General features: G+C 33.4%; 1 protein-coding gene across 2 annotated transcripts in view; it reads right to left on the bottom strand.

Moving 5' to 3' along the window:
- pkaap (A-kinase anchoring protein pkaap) overlaps window positions 1–18414 on the bottom strand; it is a 77158-nt gene that overhangs the window by 29699 nt on the left and 29045 nt on the right. For both annotated transcript variants that reach the window (XM_069833162.1, XM_069833163.1), the window contains exons 4-7: window positions 16910–17033; window positions 15025–15161; window positions 10094–10238; window positions 1066–1174 (exon numbers count right to left, since the gene is read on the bottom strand). In XM_069833162.1, the coding sequence (XP_069689263.1) occupies window positions 1066–1174; window positions 10094–10238; window positions 15025–15161; window positions 16910–17033 (515 nt within the window). The remainder of the gene's footprint in view (window positions 1–1065; window positions 1175–10093; window positions 10239–15024; window positions 15162–16909; window positions 17034–18414) is intronic.

The raw sequence follows: 18414 nt of genomic DNA, 5'->3' as shown, positions 1-18414 counted from the left end.
GAATCGTACCAGGAGCAATTCTAACTTCCCTTGCTAGTTCAATACAAGTCCAACAGCGGTGTTTTTCCAGCAGTGCTCTTATAGCATTCACATGCACATCATCACTTCCCAACTGCGGTCTGCCAGCTCCACGTTTTTGATAAACATCTTCTCTCCCATTGCGAAATGCCACCGTATGATGTGGTGAAGTCTTTCTACCACAGGCTTCCAATAATGCTGTATGGCATTGTCGAGCATTCTTGCCTCTTGCAATCTGAAGCATCTTTGTTCGTATTTACTAAACATTTTAGAGCACTATAGATAAATTAAACTCACTACAAATATCTTATAAATGAGATTATTGTCTTCAAACTCACAGATAACACATATCAGATGCTTTTCTTTCTCATTGTTATCAGCTTGCATCATTTACCGCTGATAGCACCACATACAAACATTGTTGCCACTAATTATTGAATGACCCATGTATAAATAAAACACAACCAATAGTTTAGGAGGAAATGCTGTACATAGACAAAAGGTATGGTCCTGGACAAGTTTTTCTGTATCAGAGATGCTGCAAACAAATATTTTCGTGAAAATCTCTAAATATATTTTTTAAGCATTACAATACTTTCCCTTCATATTTTGTACAGTGAGGGGGGGGGGGGGGGAGTTAAAAGAAAATTGAGTGGGTGGTTTTCAATATTCTGCACTTAACAACGATATTATTGAATTGTTACTGGTATAGGTTTAATATTAAAAATCTATTTTCAATTTTTGCACAGTAAGTCAATGGGTATAGAAGAAGATATATCCTTTGTCCAACACATATGGTCAGAACCACACAGCTATATTTTAAAACATATATAAAAAATTTGTTGGCAATTTTCGGGCAATAGCACACTGTTTTACAATATCAAGGCCATTGCAGAGTCAAAACGTAGGCTCTATGTATAAAAAGACAGTCTGCACAACTCTCTTGGTCTGCAGTTGAACTCAAAATGTTCACATTAGTTATAATAGCTAGTTATAACATACACAAATGTAAGTGTAACATAAATAATAAAATTAATTGGACTGTACCTGATTTCCTGTTTCTTGAAATTAAGGCAGGACTTGATTGAATCGTGTTTATTAATTCCGACAGATATTTGAAGTACAGCTCTGAAGTCAGGAATGGTTGGAGAAAGTTCTGCCAATTAAAAGTGACAAGCCTTAATTATTAAAAAACAAAGAGCTATGCACAAATTAAAAAAAAAAGAAAACAATTTAACTACAATATACAAAGTATATCATCAGAGAAATTATTCAGATACTATGGACTAGTATTGTTTCTTTATTTTAAATATAATGAGTAACTTTCCCTACATAACATTGGTTAATGATTGAAATATATTTGAATTTAAGAAATTCATAAAATAATTGTGAAACAAACAATTAGAAACAAATGAACAAAAATATCATTAATGGCAGTGACGAAGCTGAAGAGGTACCTGAGAGCCTCAGGTTCATATCATCAGAGAAATTATTCAGATACTATGGACTAGTATTGTTTCTTTATTTTAAATATAATGAGTAACTTTCCCTACATAACATTGGTTAATGATTGAAATATATTTGAATTTAAGAAATTCATAAAATAATTGTGAAACAAACAATTAGAAACAAATGAACAAAAATATCATTAATGGCAGTGACGAAGCTGAAGAGGTACCTGAGAGCCTCAGGTTCCCCAACTAAAAAGGATAAAATGTACAGTTGTCAAAAGAAAAAGCGGCCGCTCTCTAGACACAAAGTTCCCTTCGGGTATCTCTGCTACAATTCGGAGACAGGTGATGTTACATGTTGTTGGACCACGTGGCCTGATATCTACAGTCAGAATAAAAGTTTTTGCGTAGTGTAATGGTAGCGTTGCGGGCAAGTGTTTGTAAGGTTGTGCATTCGAACACAACCTAATGCTTTTTTATGTTTTTTTTAGGAGAGAGAGAGAAAATATAATTGTTTCTGTTTCTTTTATGACTGTTTTAGTAATGAACACACTCTGGGATAAAAATGTTGCAAAATAATACTTAAAAGCTGAAAATCTAACTCGTAGCACTCACTCTCGTCCTTAAAGAAGTGGTACATTACAGCTCTTGAAGTCCTCAAGTTTAGCAAGAGAAATATTCTTCCCCTCCTGTGAGATGGACGTAGTATCAATCTCTGGTTGCTAGCCAACCATAATCTCTCCACATGTCATAGTAATAGCCAGGACACTGTTATACTAGGGACATAAGAAATAGATGGGTATGGCGAACCCCTCATTCACTACCCCGACTCCTATACCCCTCATAACCTGCTGGCGTATGGTCCTGTCCTAAATAACTTACTCCTCCATTCACACATTTTGCACTATAGGAAAACTTATAAGAACAAATAAAATAATAACGTAATTCCTATACTTACAAATACCTGACTTACTGAATATTGTTGTTTTGATTAGTCAACTGTCCGAACACAGGTCTGAAACTCATAAGTGACAAAAATAAGGCATCAATAATGAGGTAACTAAACCGAGAGGTAATGGGTTATGGTGAACAGTTCTCTTTTCCCCTCCATTGCATAGACCTACATCGCTGAATAGTAACATATTACACTAATCAAACTTTAGATAATATTATCATTTATAATATTTCGCAAGTTAGCCATTTCACAAATGTAATAATTATTATCATGTACTATAACTCTAATACGAGAAATCAAATATTTAGCATTACACACAATTAGTATTTTGTTTTTGTGTGTTTTCAGGATATTGTATTGAAATAGTAAACACTACTAAATAATGTTTATACAGTTACCAACTTTGTGAATCAATAGGAAATTAAAACTTAAAGTGCAAAAATTAATATATTTTTACTGTGTGTAGAAAATGTACACGTTATTTTAACATGAACTAGTTTCGTAATAAAAAATACTTATGTATTAAAAGCACATTTAAGAATGGCTTAGCTTAACAAAACAAATGACGCAATAAGTATGACTAAAAAACTCGTTCTGCACAGGTTCTCTTAACTGATCGTAGAGAAACACTACACGTCTTGGTAGTGGCTGTCTGCGTTGATGATAGGACACTTTTAATGTCGTCACAAACTTTAAGTTCTTTTAGGAAACAAGAAACTTGATAAATAACGCCTTTAGTATGAATTCTGATATCGGGGCTGAACTGAGACATGATAGCTATTATTTGGATAATTAGTATTTTAAAATACTGGTTATTATAAGTGATTAGTATTTAAAGGTACTGATTATTATTACATATATATATGCCAACAAGCTATAACATAATGGTACCACAGACGAGCACTTGTCAACAACCAGCATTCGAATGCAGCGACAGGAAGGTCTCTTTGTTCAGATCATAAACCGCTAGAGAAAGTGTGGAGTGAGTAGTTTCTGCACAAGACCAAAAACCCGCCTATTTCTTCTGCCCTTACTATAGGAATCTAGACTGTTTTGAGTTTCGAATTGAACTATGAAAAAGACAGGAAATGCCTCTGTTTTATTCTTTTCTGTGTTTTTATCATGTAGACCTGCTATGTGAATGGAACTAATAATTTAATGATTTCGTGGCTTTTTTTTTTTTTTAAGAAAAAAAAATGTGCCACAAAACAAATGACTGCAACTATATACGGATATAGTGCAGAATGATGGAGGCCAGTAAGGACTTTCCAGTCAAAATGATATTGACAGTACTCAGGACCTCGGTGTGTTACTATTTACAGATTCTAGTGTTCCATGTAAATTATAAATAGAGGTGTTAATGAATTCTTTTTTTTTTTAATGCCACCAGGTTGTCATCGACATTTCTGATCTCCTGGAAATGGCTTATTTGTAACCTACTTCTGAGGTTAGGATGCCTGGAAGACAGAGTTACACCGCCCAGATGATATTATGATAGGATGACTGTATGAATATGTGGCGTCAGGAGAGGTCTTTACTCTAAACTTGACCTCTTTCCAGACCATGGACGAATACAGAAACAATTCCCTTTAAAGGGTTAGGTACAACTTACAGCAGTAAAATTTTGGAAATATTCAACATTTTTTTCCTCCTTTACAGTATCTTGTACGATAATGAAAATTAGTATGTGTAAAACACTGTCCTGCTATATGAAAAAAAATATTTTTACGATTTAAAGAAATTATATATATATATATATATATATATATATATATATATATTTTTTTTCAAAATTCAGTTCACTGTGCAGTGATGAAGCTTTTCCCACAAACTCAAAAACTATCCAACATTCTGTGATGAAATTTTTTGTGTGTATTTATGCATGTAATATCTACAATATGATGCAATATCACTTCTCTATCTTTGATAGATTGTCTGATAAAAAATAAATTCATTTTAAAAACTGGTCAAATATCAGTATTATCTTCTAACACAAAAAAATATTATTTATTAAGGAATGTAGTTGAAGGAGCATAATATTGTAAACATGAGTTTCAGCAATAAAATAAAAGAGAGAGAACATGAAAAAGTTGACAACTTTATGAGTTATGAGGGAAACGCTTTATCACTGCACAGTGAACTACCACCATTATGAATTCTGAAAAAAAAAAAAAATAATAAATAAAAAAATAAAAATGTATATTTAACTCGTAAAAATATTTTTTTCATATAGCAGGAAGACAGTGTTTTACACATACCAATTTTCATTATTGTACAAGATACGACAATGGAGGAAAAAAATGTTGAATATTTCCAAAAAATTTACTGCTGTAAGTTGAACCTAACCCCTTAAGGAAAAATTCCTTCAATGAGTCAGTAAATCACAAGAGATGGATTGTTGGCATATTAATTAAAGTGGTGTGTTACCTGGGGGAAACTAGAACTGCCTTTTCGTGGGCATGTAATGATTATCTGAGGGAAGTGAATTAGCCTATCTTGAATTATAGGCATTGCTTGCAAAATAAATGTAAGACAATTCGGAATCAACTTGAAGATTTAAAGTAATCCATTAAAAATACGAAATTACTTATTCACTGTGGGGCTCAGGTGGTAAATCAAGAAATAACTTTCTACTTGTGATTTCGTATGCAATTCAGGCTGATGAAACATTAAATGTATATTATCAGTCTCAGATAAACGTCTTATTTCGTTCCTATGCTACTGCTCAATACAGAATTTTAGGATTCCATGTTGTATCTCAAGATAAGAGTGTTTCCAGAGTATCAGATGTTAGTTTTGGACGCTTTAAGAAAATGTTACGTATACAAAAAGTTAATCTACTCGTATAAAACCTATGACAGAGCAGCTTTTGTGGCAGGTTCTTAAGGAAGTATGAAAGGATAATAAAACAAAAGTATGTACATGCAATGTTTATTTACTGTTATGCACTAAATCTCTATTTGATGTTCTTATATATTCAAAACCAGTAATGAAAATGCACCTCTTCATTTCACTGCCTTCCATACATATTTCAGCAAGTCATCAAAAAGAGCTCAAGTGCAAAGAGATGCAAATTCCAAACTATAGGTTCCAAGAATGCACAACACACTGGAACTTTCAATCAAAGCAATAGCAAGAATAGCATCCCATTTCTAAGGCTTGAAAGAATCTCTTACACACAAAAAATGGGATGGTTGAATCTGTTAATGATGTTAAAGGATTAATTAAAAGACCAGAAAACTCTGCATTTCACTTCCGCTTGTACTTGTTCAAAAATATATTCGGCTTCAAAGAGAATTTATTTATTTCCGACAGGATTAAGGCCATAGGGCCTTCTTTTCCATTCTACCAGATAATACAAGGCAAGGTGGTGCATAATCTAATGCAAATATCTGTAAACAGGAAATAAAATTAATCATACAATCTGAAAAAAATTCGAAATGAAAACATAGTAATGAAGCCATTCACATCAGAAAAACTGTGAGCAACGTTGCATCAGAATTATTTCCAACACTTAAAACATTAACACAAAAAACAATTGACACAATAGTGCTCATGGTGGTAATATGGTTTGGAGATTTAGAAGATTTTCATTTTGCTGAATCATAATAAAAAACAAGTTCAGGTGTATGATAAAGCAATTACTGAAAATATACTCTTTCACTGACAGTGAGGAAATAAAAATGAACTTGTGAACGTCGTATTTTGGATAATGGACTTGATAAAGTTTAAGAACAAGCAATGTGTTTAATTTGTTTCATTCTCAAATTTTCATAGTGAAAGTAGTATAAGCACGTGAAAGCTTATCAAAAAATTAAGGAATTTTATGACGAGAAATAAGACTAAGCAAATGAAGCACGTTTGTGATAGAATGCTCAGAATTGGTGCCAATGATGTGTCCACAGAGAAGAAACTAAACATAGTTGCATGGAATGAAGTTTAAGCTAAAACCTTGACTACATGGCTCAGTTACTATAATTCTTCTTCTTCTTCCAGAGGGTGTAGACAACTACAGAATCATTTAGGGACAAAAGACCCATTGTGCATCATCTTCCTAATTAACGGTGCAATTTGTGAACTGTTATTGAAATAAAAATTATTTCATCTTAAATTTTCTATAGTTCTGACCTAAATGCACAAAATGCACACTCTGATAACAATTACATTTTAAATTAAGTACTGTCTTTATAGGAATTATATGCGGATTTTCTATTTAACAATACAAATGTTTATCGGTTATTTAATGACACTGTATCAAATGCGAGGTTACATGACATCAATAGAATAATTGATGATAAGACAGATAAGTCCAAAATTTCTTCTTGTGACCATTTGGACTTAAAAAGATTATGAAGATATATTTCATGTACAATGTCGTTTTGTAGATTAAATCCGAATTTCTCAGAAAAATCCAAGTGTTTTTTTTTTTTTTTTGCAGTGTGTTATAGGCTCGCAACAAATTACATGCTAAGTTAAAGTTGAAATTTGTACATCATGTTCTGAAAACTATAGAGCCTTTCTTGGGTAAAGTAAATATTTTAAAAAGTAAAAGATAATAGTAATTAATAATATAAGAGAATAAAACAGATTTAATCCGCAAGTGGAAAGTTATCCAAGTGACCTGATGATGACTTACCAAGTTGAAAACGTTCGTCACTGTTTGTTACAATTCAAAATATGTCTTGTAATTAGATATACTTATATGTGATAAGTTATACTAAAAAAAAGGTAAAGGTAACCCCGTCACACGCCATGAAGGCACTTGGGGAGCATGGACGTAGAGCCCCATGCTTTCCATGACCTCAGCACTAGAATGAGGTGGAGTGGTTGGCACCATGCTCTGACCGCCTTTTACCCCCCGGATAGACCCGGTACTCAATTTTATAGGAGGCTGAGTGAACCTCGGGGCCGTTCTGGAAGTTTGGCAACGAGAAAAATCTCGTCACCACTTGGCATCGAACCCCGGACTTTCCAGTCCATAGCCAGCTGCTCTACCAACTGAGCTGATAAGTTATACTGGTTTTAATTAAAAGTTCATTAGCTATAACCAGTAACTTACCTGTCCTAATATGTCAATAAAGAGAGAAAATAAAGTTAAACCACAGTCTAGTATATACAGTCACGAAGCTTGAGTTGTGAGGGTGCTAGGAACAATGGAATGTGCAGGTACTACTTCGCAAATGTCTGTAACGAGGCGATATTAGCGATCCTAGTGGTTAGCAACTATCTATAGATGCATATTTACTATGTATTGAGCTCCGTGACTGTATTGGGTACTAGACTGTGGTTAAACTCTGACAAAAAATTTCCTACCAAGCGAGTTGGCTCAGACGGTAGCATTTGGGACTTGAATTCTGGAGGTACCGGGTTCAAACCGTGTTGCTGACCAATCTGACTGGGATTTTTCATGGTTTCCCTCAGTCACAAAGGCAAATGCTGGACTAGAACTTTAGATGATTCATCAACGCCTCAATCACTAATATCATAAACATTAATCAAAATCTAAAACTGAGTTACATGAACACAAGCCATCTACAACACACAATAGAAAGGGAACTCAACAATAGTAACCACGGCCTACTGGTATAGCCAAAGATCCTAAACACACGATATGATCACAGATGTCAAAGCATGTATAAATAAACTTAAAAAAAATTCCTCTTGCCCATTTAGGAGTGACTGTTCGAGTTCCCATTTCTGACTTTGATAAGAGAAGGGGTGATTTTCGCAATGTGTTGGCAGTTGTGCTGAAGATGGCTTCTACCAACTCGGGACAGCGAACAGGATCCTTAAGCAACTTTATTCAAGGTCGAAGTTTACAGAGTGTCCAAAGGAATTAGTGTGGTTTGAAGATATCTCGAATCATGAAATTGCACTCGGAACAGCCACCACTTCTCAGTCTACAGGAAGCGGCCAAGGAACCATCAGATGCATGTGAAGACCAGGTACCGAAATATGAAGTGCTTTTACGTAAAAATAAAATACAGTGTAATTTTAAGTGCCACTTGTTGCAACAAATAGAACTCTTTGATTTTGGTAATTTAATATGTTTTTCACTCTTTTACAAGTATATTTTGCATATTCAATTAGTCATATTTTAAGAACTGCTTTTGAAGACTTTCTGAATCTTTGAGGATATATCTGCATATAATTATTAGTATTTTTACAACACCTTTTAATAAATGTTAAACTTTTTAGCATTTTAACGTACTCGTATGCAATTGAATTGAATAAATTAATAATTATTAGTATCTTATAATAACATATTTTGAAAAAACAAGTTTCCTCAGGGTTTAAGTCAATTTTCTATGCAAATGTGTGAAAATTCAACTGTAATTTTATATGTTTAGTTAGTTTTCTGATAAAAAAAGTTTAATTTAATTGCTTAGAATAAAAATGTTCTTCTCTTTAAAATATGTGATTATTTTTGTTACATTTTCATATATTTGTGATAGTTTCTGGCATTCTTTATAATGGCTAAGTAACAATACCATGCCTGGGATTTGTATGAAACGCATTTTAAAAACTAAAAAAATTTACACTTTGCCAAAAAACACTTGGTGTTCTACTGTATACAGTCCCTAGGTATTCTATATAATACAGAATTTAATACTTTTTTGGTAACATATCTGCTCGGAATTGAATCACTCCACTCTCTTTCCTCAGTTATTTCATTTCCGTTTATGATAGTAGTCGTGGAAAATTTATTTTTCATGCTTCATAAACAATAAACTATGCATCGCTGTCAAATTTGAGCACTATAATTAACCTTTGTTTATTTTACGTTTTTTTATAACATTAAAAAACGTAAATTTATTTTAGTAGGTTATTTTACGACACTTTATCAACAACTTAGGTTAGTTAGCATCTGAATGAGATGAAAGTGATAATGGCGGTGAAATGAGACCAGGGTCCAGCACTGAAAGTTACCCAGCATTTGCTCATATAGGGTTGAAGGAAAACCCCGGAAAAAACCTCAACTAGGTAACTTGCCCCGACCAGGAATTGAACCAGGGCCACCTGGTTTCGCGGCCAGATGCGCTAACCGTTACTCCACAGGTGTGGACTAAAAATGTAAATGTATTTCACTTAGAATAATAATGAAACTGTAAAATACTCTGTTCCAGAATATTTACTAAATCTTGAAGACATCCCGAATCATGAAACTGCACTCCGAACAGCCACCTCCTCTCAGTATACAGGAAGCAGCCAAATATCCATCAGATGCATGTGCAAGACCAGGTGCCGAAATATGAAGTGCTTTTACGTAAAAATAAAATGCAATACATTTCTTTCTTGGGACAATGTCGCTCAAGAACAGGAAGAGTTAGCTATTCCGTTAAGTTTGTTAGGTTTCGAACTGTTCATTTGTTTGCAACAGCCAAGCTTAACAAGAAAAATAGTATGTAAAATTTCTACATCTCAAGCGATAATATACAGTGAATCATAAGTAACTATGTAAATCTGAAGTTCAAAAACTTTATCATAAATATTACTGCATTCTTAACTCTGTATTATCATATATTTCCCTTCAAGGATTTTACACGAACAATAACATATTCAAAACAGGTAAACTTATAACTGATCTGAATTAAAACTTTAATCATAGAAGTACTTACAAGAATATGACTGTACTAGACTACAAAGCAATAATTTACAATAAAGTCACCTTCTCCAACACGTAAAACACTATGTCTGCAGGTTTCCGGAAGCAGTCAGGTAAAGGACCTTCTTCACGACAAATGTTATGTTCCACATTAAAGCGTATTTTATCATTGAAGCCCAGTGGAGAAGTTGCTTGAAGGGAAAAATATCTGAAAAAAATCAAGTCAAAATAAAAGCCCGTAACAAGATTACACATCACATTTCTAGACTAATGTAAATAATTGAAATGATACATCTAACTCTGTAAGCCACATACCAATAAGAGTAAACATAATTTTGGTGCTCACCAGAAACATGTACTAAAATATCTGGCCTTTAAAATAGGTAGCTCCCAAAAAGTTATACTATTTATAGATGCTAACACTATAATCCTAGAAATGTCACCAAGATTATAAACAAACAAACAAAACAGTAGAAATTAGAAACCTTATTAAGCAGTTAATGCTTTTAACTTCAAATGAATATCTCGCACAAATCACTTAGTGAATGATTCAAAGACAAGGAAGGGAACATTTGTGAGACAAAGAAATTTGAAATATTTCAATGGAAATATCACCTCCAAACATACAGCCATAAAATCAGAACAATGAAAAATAATCTTCCAAAGGTCTTTTCTTTATTATTTAATGACGCTATATCAACTAGTAGGATATTTAGCATTGATGGAATTTGTGATAGTGAGATGATGCCGAAGAGTTTTCCAATAAAGTTTTGGCAGCCACTGGCGTAGCTTAGGCATTAGCGCATTTGCCTTCTGATCTGGAGCTGTGCTCAGGTATTGTATTGTATTGTATTGTATTTTTTAACATTCCATGGTATTCACAGCTAGAATATGGAACAAGTCAAAAAACTTAATACTACTATAAAATCTTAATTTATAGTCACAGTCTAGTTAAAATATATACAGAAGAGGTTTTCAAAATATAGCCTACTAGTACAACACAAAGTTTTAGTATCAATTTCATGAAGCGTTGTTGAATGTCATGAATTCACCTAAAGAATAGAAGGCGTGAGAAATTAAGTACTTCCTTAATTTGGCCCTAAGCAATCTTATGTTTTGAGATATGAGTTCGAATCCCGTTTGGTCTGATTATCTGGTTGCGTTTTATTGTAGATACCTGACATTTGCTTTATGGTTGGGGAAAAGCTCGGAAAAACGCTGATTTAAAATCCAGCAAAAAAGAAAGGAAGGGGGCATTGTGAGTTGCGTCACTAACATGTTCATTGCAGCAGCTGGCCCTATATATGGATCTGAAATATCCATTTTGGCTGATACACTAGTTCATCTTTCAAACAAATTAATTCCATGAGGAATCCTTCTTCGAATTATTAGGAGGGGCGTGGTCCCTCTATTAATTTTATTGGGAAGGAGACGTCTCTGAATTTATAAATTGAGGGGGCAGAAGGTGCCTTGCCGCCCCCCCCCCCTCGAGGTCGACGTCTATGGATATTCATATCAGTGCCCTTAAAAAAAAAAAAAAAAAAAACTACTGGAAGACGAATTTGTTTCATTTAATCATCATCATCATGTCCTTCACGTGTTAGACCCTAGTGGATCTGTTATGGTCTCTTGCCATTGCTTTTGTGGTCTTCCCAAATTTCTCCTTCCTCTTGGTACATAGGCAAGAATTTATCTAGGTCATAGTGCGATTCATCCTTTGACATGTTTCTTCCACTCTAATCTATATTGTTGAACAAAATGAACTATAGGATCTATTTTTAATTCTTTCAGTATGTCTTCATATTTACAGTGTTCGAGCAATGAGCATTCTGCTATCCATCTCATAAATCTCATTTCAGCTGCTGTTAGTCTTTTCTCATCAACTTTTCTGATTGTCCACGCCTCACTGCCATAAGTCAGAACACGTCAAGCTAGTGTTTTATAGACTTTTACCCTTGCATGTTTTTGAACTTGAGAGGGTTTGAAGACAGTGTTGATTACTCCAGTGATTTTCATAAATTTAGATATTTTGCTTGCCATATCTTATCAGTAATATAAGATAAGTTATAGCCTAAGTAGTTAAATGAATTGACACGTTCAATTAGTTTATTATTTATCATGATTTTACTTGGAATTGAATCTTGTCCTAAAAATGGCATGATTTTTGTATTCTCTGTTGAAATTTCCATATTAAAATCTGATGCGATTATTTGTAGATTAATTAGTGATTAATTACTACTTGTACGTCTACTAAATTTAGCGATGTATGTACAAAGTATACTTTACACAGCTTTATGGGATAATTTTACCTAGAAGGATAGTTCACATCCACGATATAATATTAAAAACAAATATAAACGAATGAAAGCTTTGTTTCTTTAATAGATCTCATTTTTCTATGTTTTCTTTTACATAGACTGCCTCTCTTGTTGTTAGGTAAGATCTGAATTATTGTGTTCTTTTGCTGTCGGCTCCACCTGCTCCCTCCCTCCCTCCCTCCCTCCCTCCCTCCCGTGTAGTATAAATCCTCCGAGGAAAAGGTATGAATTCAACACTAGTACACTGGATTCAAAAACATGTATAAATTATTAGACCATCGAAGGAGATTTGATAGAAAATGCTGGGTCAAAGAATTACCAAGAGTCTGACTTTGATAGTTAAAGAACTGGTAGGCTGAGAGAAAGGTAAAATATGAAAAACACTGAAGGTATGTGTGTATCCAATGCCTACCCACTTCACTTGCGTGATTCGGGTTTCGCATATTGTGGGTAGATAACAAGACTGTGACCCATTTTCAAGTTGCACACCACTTTGGCGGGCCACGCTATACATGATATGTATCTGTGGAGAGTTATGTCGCCTACTGGGATAAGTGTTCATGTACGTGCAGTGTAGGGAATGGGTGAGGATGATGAAGATGAGAAAAGGAGAAGGGGAAATCGGGTGCTGGCATGTAGCCTACTCCTGTTGAATAGCACCAAGGGGACCAAAAGGCTTAACATCCCTGTTCGAGGGACGAATCACTATCAACAGTGGCATATGCCTTCTCTTCATATGTCTGTGGAGAGATCTGGGATTTAACCCAGGCATATTGGTGTACAATCTAGTGATTAGAAGTTGTGCACCATCTCCTTTCCTAGTCCAGAGATAGAAAATTTCTGACTGATCAGAAACTTTACATGAAACTTTCTGACCCTGCCGGGAATCGAACCCAGGCAGGCTAGTCCTGAGGCATATGCGCTACTACAGAGCTAACTTGGCGGACTTAACATTGAAGATGACGGTAAAAAAAATTCAGTCTTAGGATAAATGAAAGACAGGTCAGAATAAAATTAAGAAATTTGTTTCAGAAAGCAAAGCTCTTTGAGAGCTGTAGTACTACGGAGTAGTAGTAGTAGTAGTAGTAGTAGTAGTAGTAGTAGTAGTAGTAGTAGTAGTAGTAGACATTGTCTGAAAAGACAAGTAGTGTATCTGCAATACTCGTTAAGTCCATCATAAGCGATTTTGAATAAAAGATGAAAAACTGACTACTCCTATAAGTACATGAATTGAATTGTTTAACATGGGAATAAATGCAGGATATCAATGTATTCAAATGTTGAAGTCTTTAGAAATCAGAAGTTAAAGATGACTTCGTTTTTTATCTTTTATGTTAGGATTTACCTAGTTCTGCAGATACATTTAAAAAGTACTGCAATTACATTACAAGGATTTAATAAGTTTTGTTACTACATCACAAGAATTTAAATTTTGTTAACAAAACAGAGACATAAAAATAATCGTATTATTTATGAACAAATGTAAGAAACTGTTCCTTTTGTAACAAAAAAAGTGCACATGAGGTATTTTATTAATATAAAGACTAAATGGTTCCACATTAATGACAATGAAATCAGTAATAAGATAATAAAATCTGAATTCAAGTTATTTATCATATTTTCTAGTCTGTTTCTTCTTCTGCAATCAGTTCTGTACTGACATTTTCATTCACAAGGCCATTTTCTTCAGTATCCACTGCTGAATAGTCGATCACTCTCCTGTAAAACTCCAGATTCTTGATGCTTCTGCACTCATTTCCAAAGTGATTTGTAAGTAATTTGTTAACATGTTAACATTTTGCTTGTTTGACAGAAACAGTATTTGGTAGTGGCAAAGGAGATATATCCTTGAGAGATTTACCTTTCTGAGTGAGACTTCGGAAACACCAAGATCAGAATTATAATATATTTCGCCAAATACCATGACATTATTATTTGCAGTTTTTTAAAGTGTGATCCCTTTACAAAGTGCAACCTTAAAATGCCATTGCCTGACAGGTTTCAGAACAGAGCTTAGAGTAGTCTTCCCATCAAAACAAGTTACTTTTTGCCTAAATACAGAACTTCAGCAAAATTTACGAAGATATATTTGTACTCTTTTGCTCTTATGATAGTATCTTGCTTTCTCACATTTTTTTCAATACGACTGAATACCATGTCGGGGAGTATGTATGAATGTCCCATAACTGAACATTTTATTTTTCACTGCCTCTATCTGAATTATTTTGATTTAACCAATGTGCGAGCATAACGATCATTGTCACAAAAGAACATAGTTTTTTTCCAAAAATAGGTAAATTTAGTTCTGGAGCAACGTTATTTATTTCCCGAAGAAATTTTATGAGTTTCTAATAAAATATAGCTGAGTGTGGATTTACGAAGTTTTGAAAATGAAAGGCTGTTGGATTTAGAAGACTTTCCAACAACATGTATTTTTCAACATGCATCCTACATGGTATTTATGAAGCTTTGAAATCAAACACACTTTGTACCGCCAGCAAGGGCCATAACAGAGGACAATATTATCAAATGATAATTTTTTTTAGTTTTTGGATTCAACGAGTTTGCAGATGCAATCCTCACAGTATTATTTTAGCTGGTCAACTACAAGTGTTACCTACAAGCATTCTGTATTACGTACACATCATGCTAATAGAAATAATATCATACACTTACTTGTCATAGAGAACAATGGCATCATTCTGAGCCTCCGTAGGATCATAGTTTCCTTTTTTATCTCTGAGATGTTGCTCGAAATTAACTGCTGCTAACCAAAATTCCACTAAGCTCTGATTACCTTCTTGTTCCATGTACTTGTTATATAAGAAAAAGAAATGCATCACATTAATCAACTAACACACAATTGAAATCCAGAAAATTCAAGGTTAATATCTCTACCATCATAACACTATAATGATTTGAGTATATACAAAAAAAAGTTCTTATATTAATGCAAATGAAAACACATTTTCAGGTAAGTAATTTCAAATTACACAGGAAAAACATTCTCCAATTCTTATAATGGAAAACTTGCAAATAGACCATGCTGCTTATTGTAAGTTTCACAGATGGGTTGAAATTATTGGAACTTGATTTTTCGTGGTAGAACAGCAGGAGCAATATTGTCATGTAGGTGCTCGTTATCTTTATGCTATGTAGGTGGAAGCTACTGAACTTAAACGAATCGTAAAATGGGAAAAGAAACCTGGTGTGTTTACGTCATAAAAGTAACATAAAACAATCGTCATGGCAACAGTATGGTTGTGATTGGATACCTTGAATGGTAACCTTGGCAACCGAATCACAACTTGCACTTCCATGTTATAGTTACGATAATGTCAATTTTATTCCGGTTAATTATTAGCCTATACGAATAGCTCCCTAAAGTGTTTTGTTTAATATGAATTAAACTTGATCCATTCATCTATACTAGTGTGTATTGGGAATATCATACAAACTACTGTCAATTAAATGCTAGGGTAACTAATACAGTTCGAATTTATATGCAAAATTCATGCTGCAAAAATTACGAGATGCTGAAACATAATCAAGAGTGATGTTATTTAACAGTTATGTCTTGGCAACTGCTTGTGCATATAAATGCACGTTTAGATTTTTGAAAAGATTTGATATGCACTTTCGTATTTATAGAAGCCAATACAAGTTTTTACTGACATTCGTTTTTTAATACTCTTATTTTATTATGAAAGTGATAACGTTATTTTGTTTTGCAGTAAAAGTTATCCGAAGAAAAATCGTAATGATTTCGTCGTACTTAAAACATATGTAAATTTGGCAACATTCTTTCCCATTTTTGTAATGTGTGGGTACTAGAAACGTCTTGTGTTGTAGACCGAACATTTTCAATATGTGAACAATTTTGAATGACAGATATAGCAAGTTTCATATCTAGAATAAAATCTCAGAATGATTTTCATTATATATTATACTGCAACACAGAAAAAAATGTAAATTCATTATTGTGATGTCTATCTTATTATAGATGCATGAAATATACATGCACACTTTAAAGTACATATATTTTGTAAATCTTTGCGCAATGTTTTCATGCATGTTTCAACATTAGCTTTTGTGTACATATTCGGTCTCTACCGATAATACAATATTTTTACATCTTGATTACACAGCTTTTAACACTATATCACTTAGGACTATGTATTATATATATCTCGCATGTTAAATATTACAGAACCTGATTAACTAGTTTCAGCTTGTTATTGGCCATCTTCCGAACTGGAAACACAAACAAAAGGCGCCAAGACCAGTACCAACCAGTTCTGAAAATGGCCAATAACAAGTTGAAACTAGTTAACCAGGTACTGTAATATTTAACACGCGAAATATATATAATACATAGTCCGGAACAATATTTTTCTCTCAGATTCTTAAAATAAACTTCAGACATATTAATATTATTATTATTATTATTATATTATTACCGGTTTTATTATTAAGCCTATTTACTTTCCGTTTCATAAAAAATACATCATATAAAACTAATTAAGTTACAGTTTTTGTTTTAATATCTTGCAATACCCACCTCCATAAAATAAAAGAGAGCTGTTTCGTTGTACAATATATCTGCCAGAACTACATTGCCACTTGTGAGCACATCAATTTGATGTTTGCAATGGAAGTCGCTTCGCAGAAAATCATTAAAGTATCTGTAAAAATAATGACATTTTTTTTTGTCAACAAAACACCATTTCAAATAGCAATCATTTAATTTCTAATGCAATGTTAAACCTAATGAATGAATGGTTTAGTGGAAATGAACTAGCATTTAATGTTGATAAAACTAGTGTAATCAAATTTAGTACACACAATAGTGATCAGTTTTCCTACAGTATTGGATTAAATAAAACTGATCTCAAGACTATAAAGTTTTCTAGAGTTAAAACGTTAAAAGTGTTAAAATTAAAAAGATAAATAAATAAATAAAGGGAATGTACCTTTATAACAGACAGACCCCGTTTCAACACAGGTGTGGTGTCATCTTCAGTGTCCTTCGAACTAGTGCTACTCCAGCTGTCTTGATTTCCGGTTTTTGCTTTCGTCAGTGGTGGGGATGGGGATGGGGGTGGGAGTGTGTTGCTCTTATGGTGGGGGATGGTTGTTTGTGTGTCATGTATTATGAGATCGAATAATGTATGTGTATTGAATTGTAATTGTATATTAAGTATGTGTGGGTATGTTATTGTGTGTTTGTATATTTCCTATTGTTCTATTGTGGACTTTTTGGTGTGATGCATAGTATTTCCATATGTTTCTATGTTATTGTAGTCGTGATTGTTGTTAAGAATATGTTCTGCTTAATTTGATGTGATGTATGGTTTAGTTATTGTTTTAATGTGTTCATTGTATCTATTTGGAATGATGTTCCAGTTTGTCCTTTGTAAAAATCTGAAAAGCTATTGCATTTTAATTTGTAAACCCCAGTTGAATTGCATTTATTTGTTTGTTTGATGTGATTATTTATAACTATAATACAAGATAACATATAAAACAAATAACACAATACAGAAATATCTAAATAATTATATAATACATACAAATACAATTCAACCGGGTTTACAAATTAAAATGCAATAGCTGTCCAGAATTTTACGTAGGACAGACTGGAAGATAATTTCTAATAAGATACAACGAACACATTAAAGCAATAACTAAACCATATATTACATCAAATTACACAGAACATATTGCTAACAACAATCACAACTACAATAACATAGAAACAGATATGGAAATACTACACAGCACACCAAAAGTCCACCATTAAACATATTAGAACAATATGAAACACATAACATAACCACAGCACATACTTAATACACAATTACAATTCAATACATATGCATTATTCCATCCCATAATACACGACACACAAATAATCATCCTCCACCATAAAAGCAACATACTCCCATCCCCACCACTGACAAAAGCAAACGCAGGAAATCAAAACCAGCTGGAGCAGGAGTAACTTAGTTCGAAGAACACTGAAGATGACACCACACCGGAGTTGAAATGGGGCCCGTCTATCAT

Source organism: Periplaneta americana, chromosome 8, assembly GCF_040183065.1.
Source record: "Periplaneta americana isolate PAMFEO1 chromosome 8, P.americana_PAMFEO1_priV1, whole genome shotgun sequence".
Classification (NCBI taxonomy): Eukaryota; Metazoa; Arthropoda; class Insecta; order Blattodea; family Blattidae; genus Periplaneta; species Periplaneta americana.
This window is presented reverse-complemented; position numbering and strand designations above follow the sequence as displayed.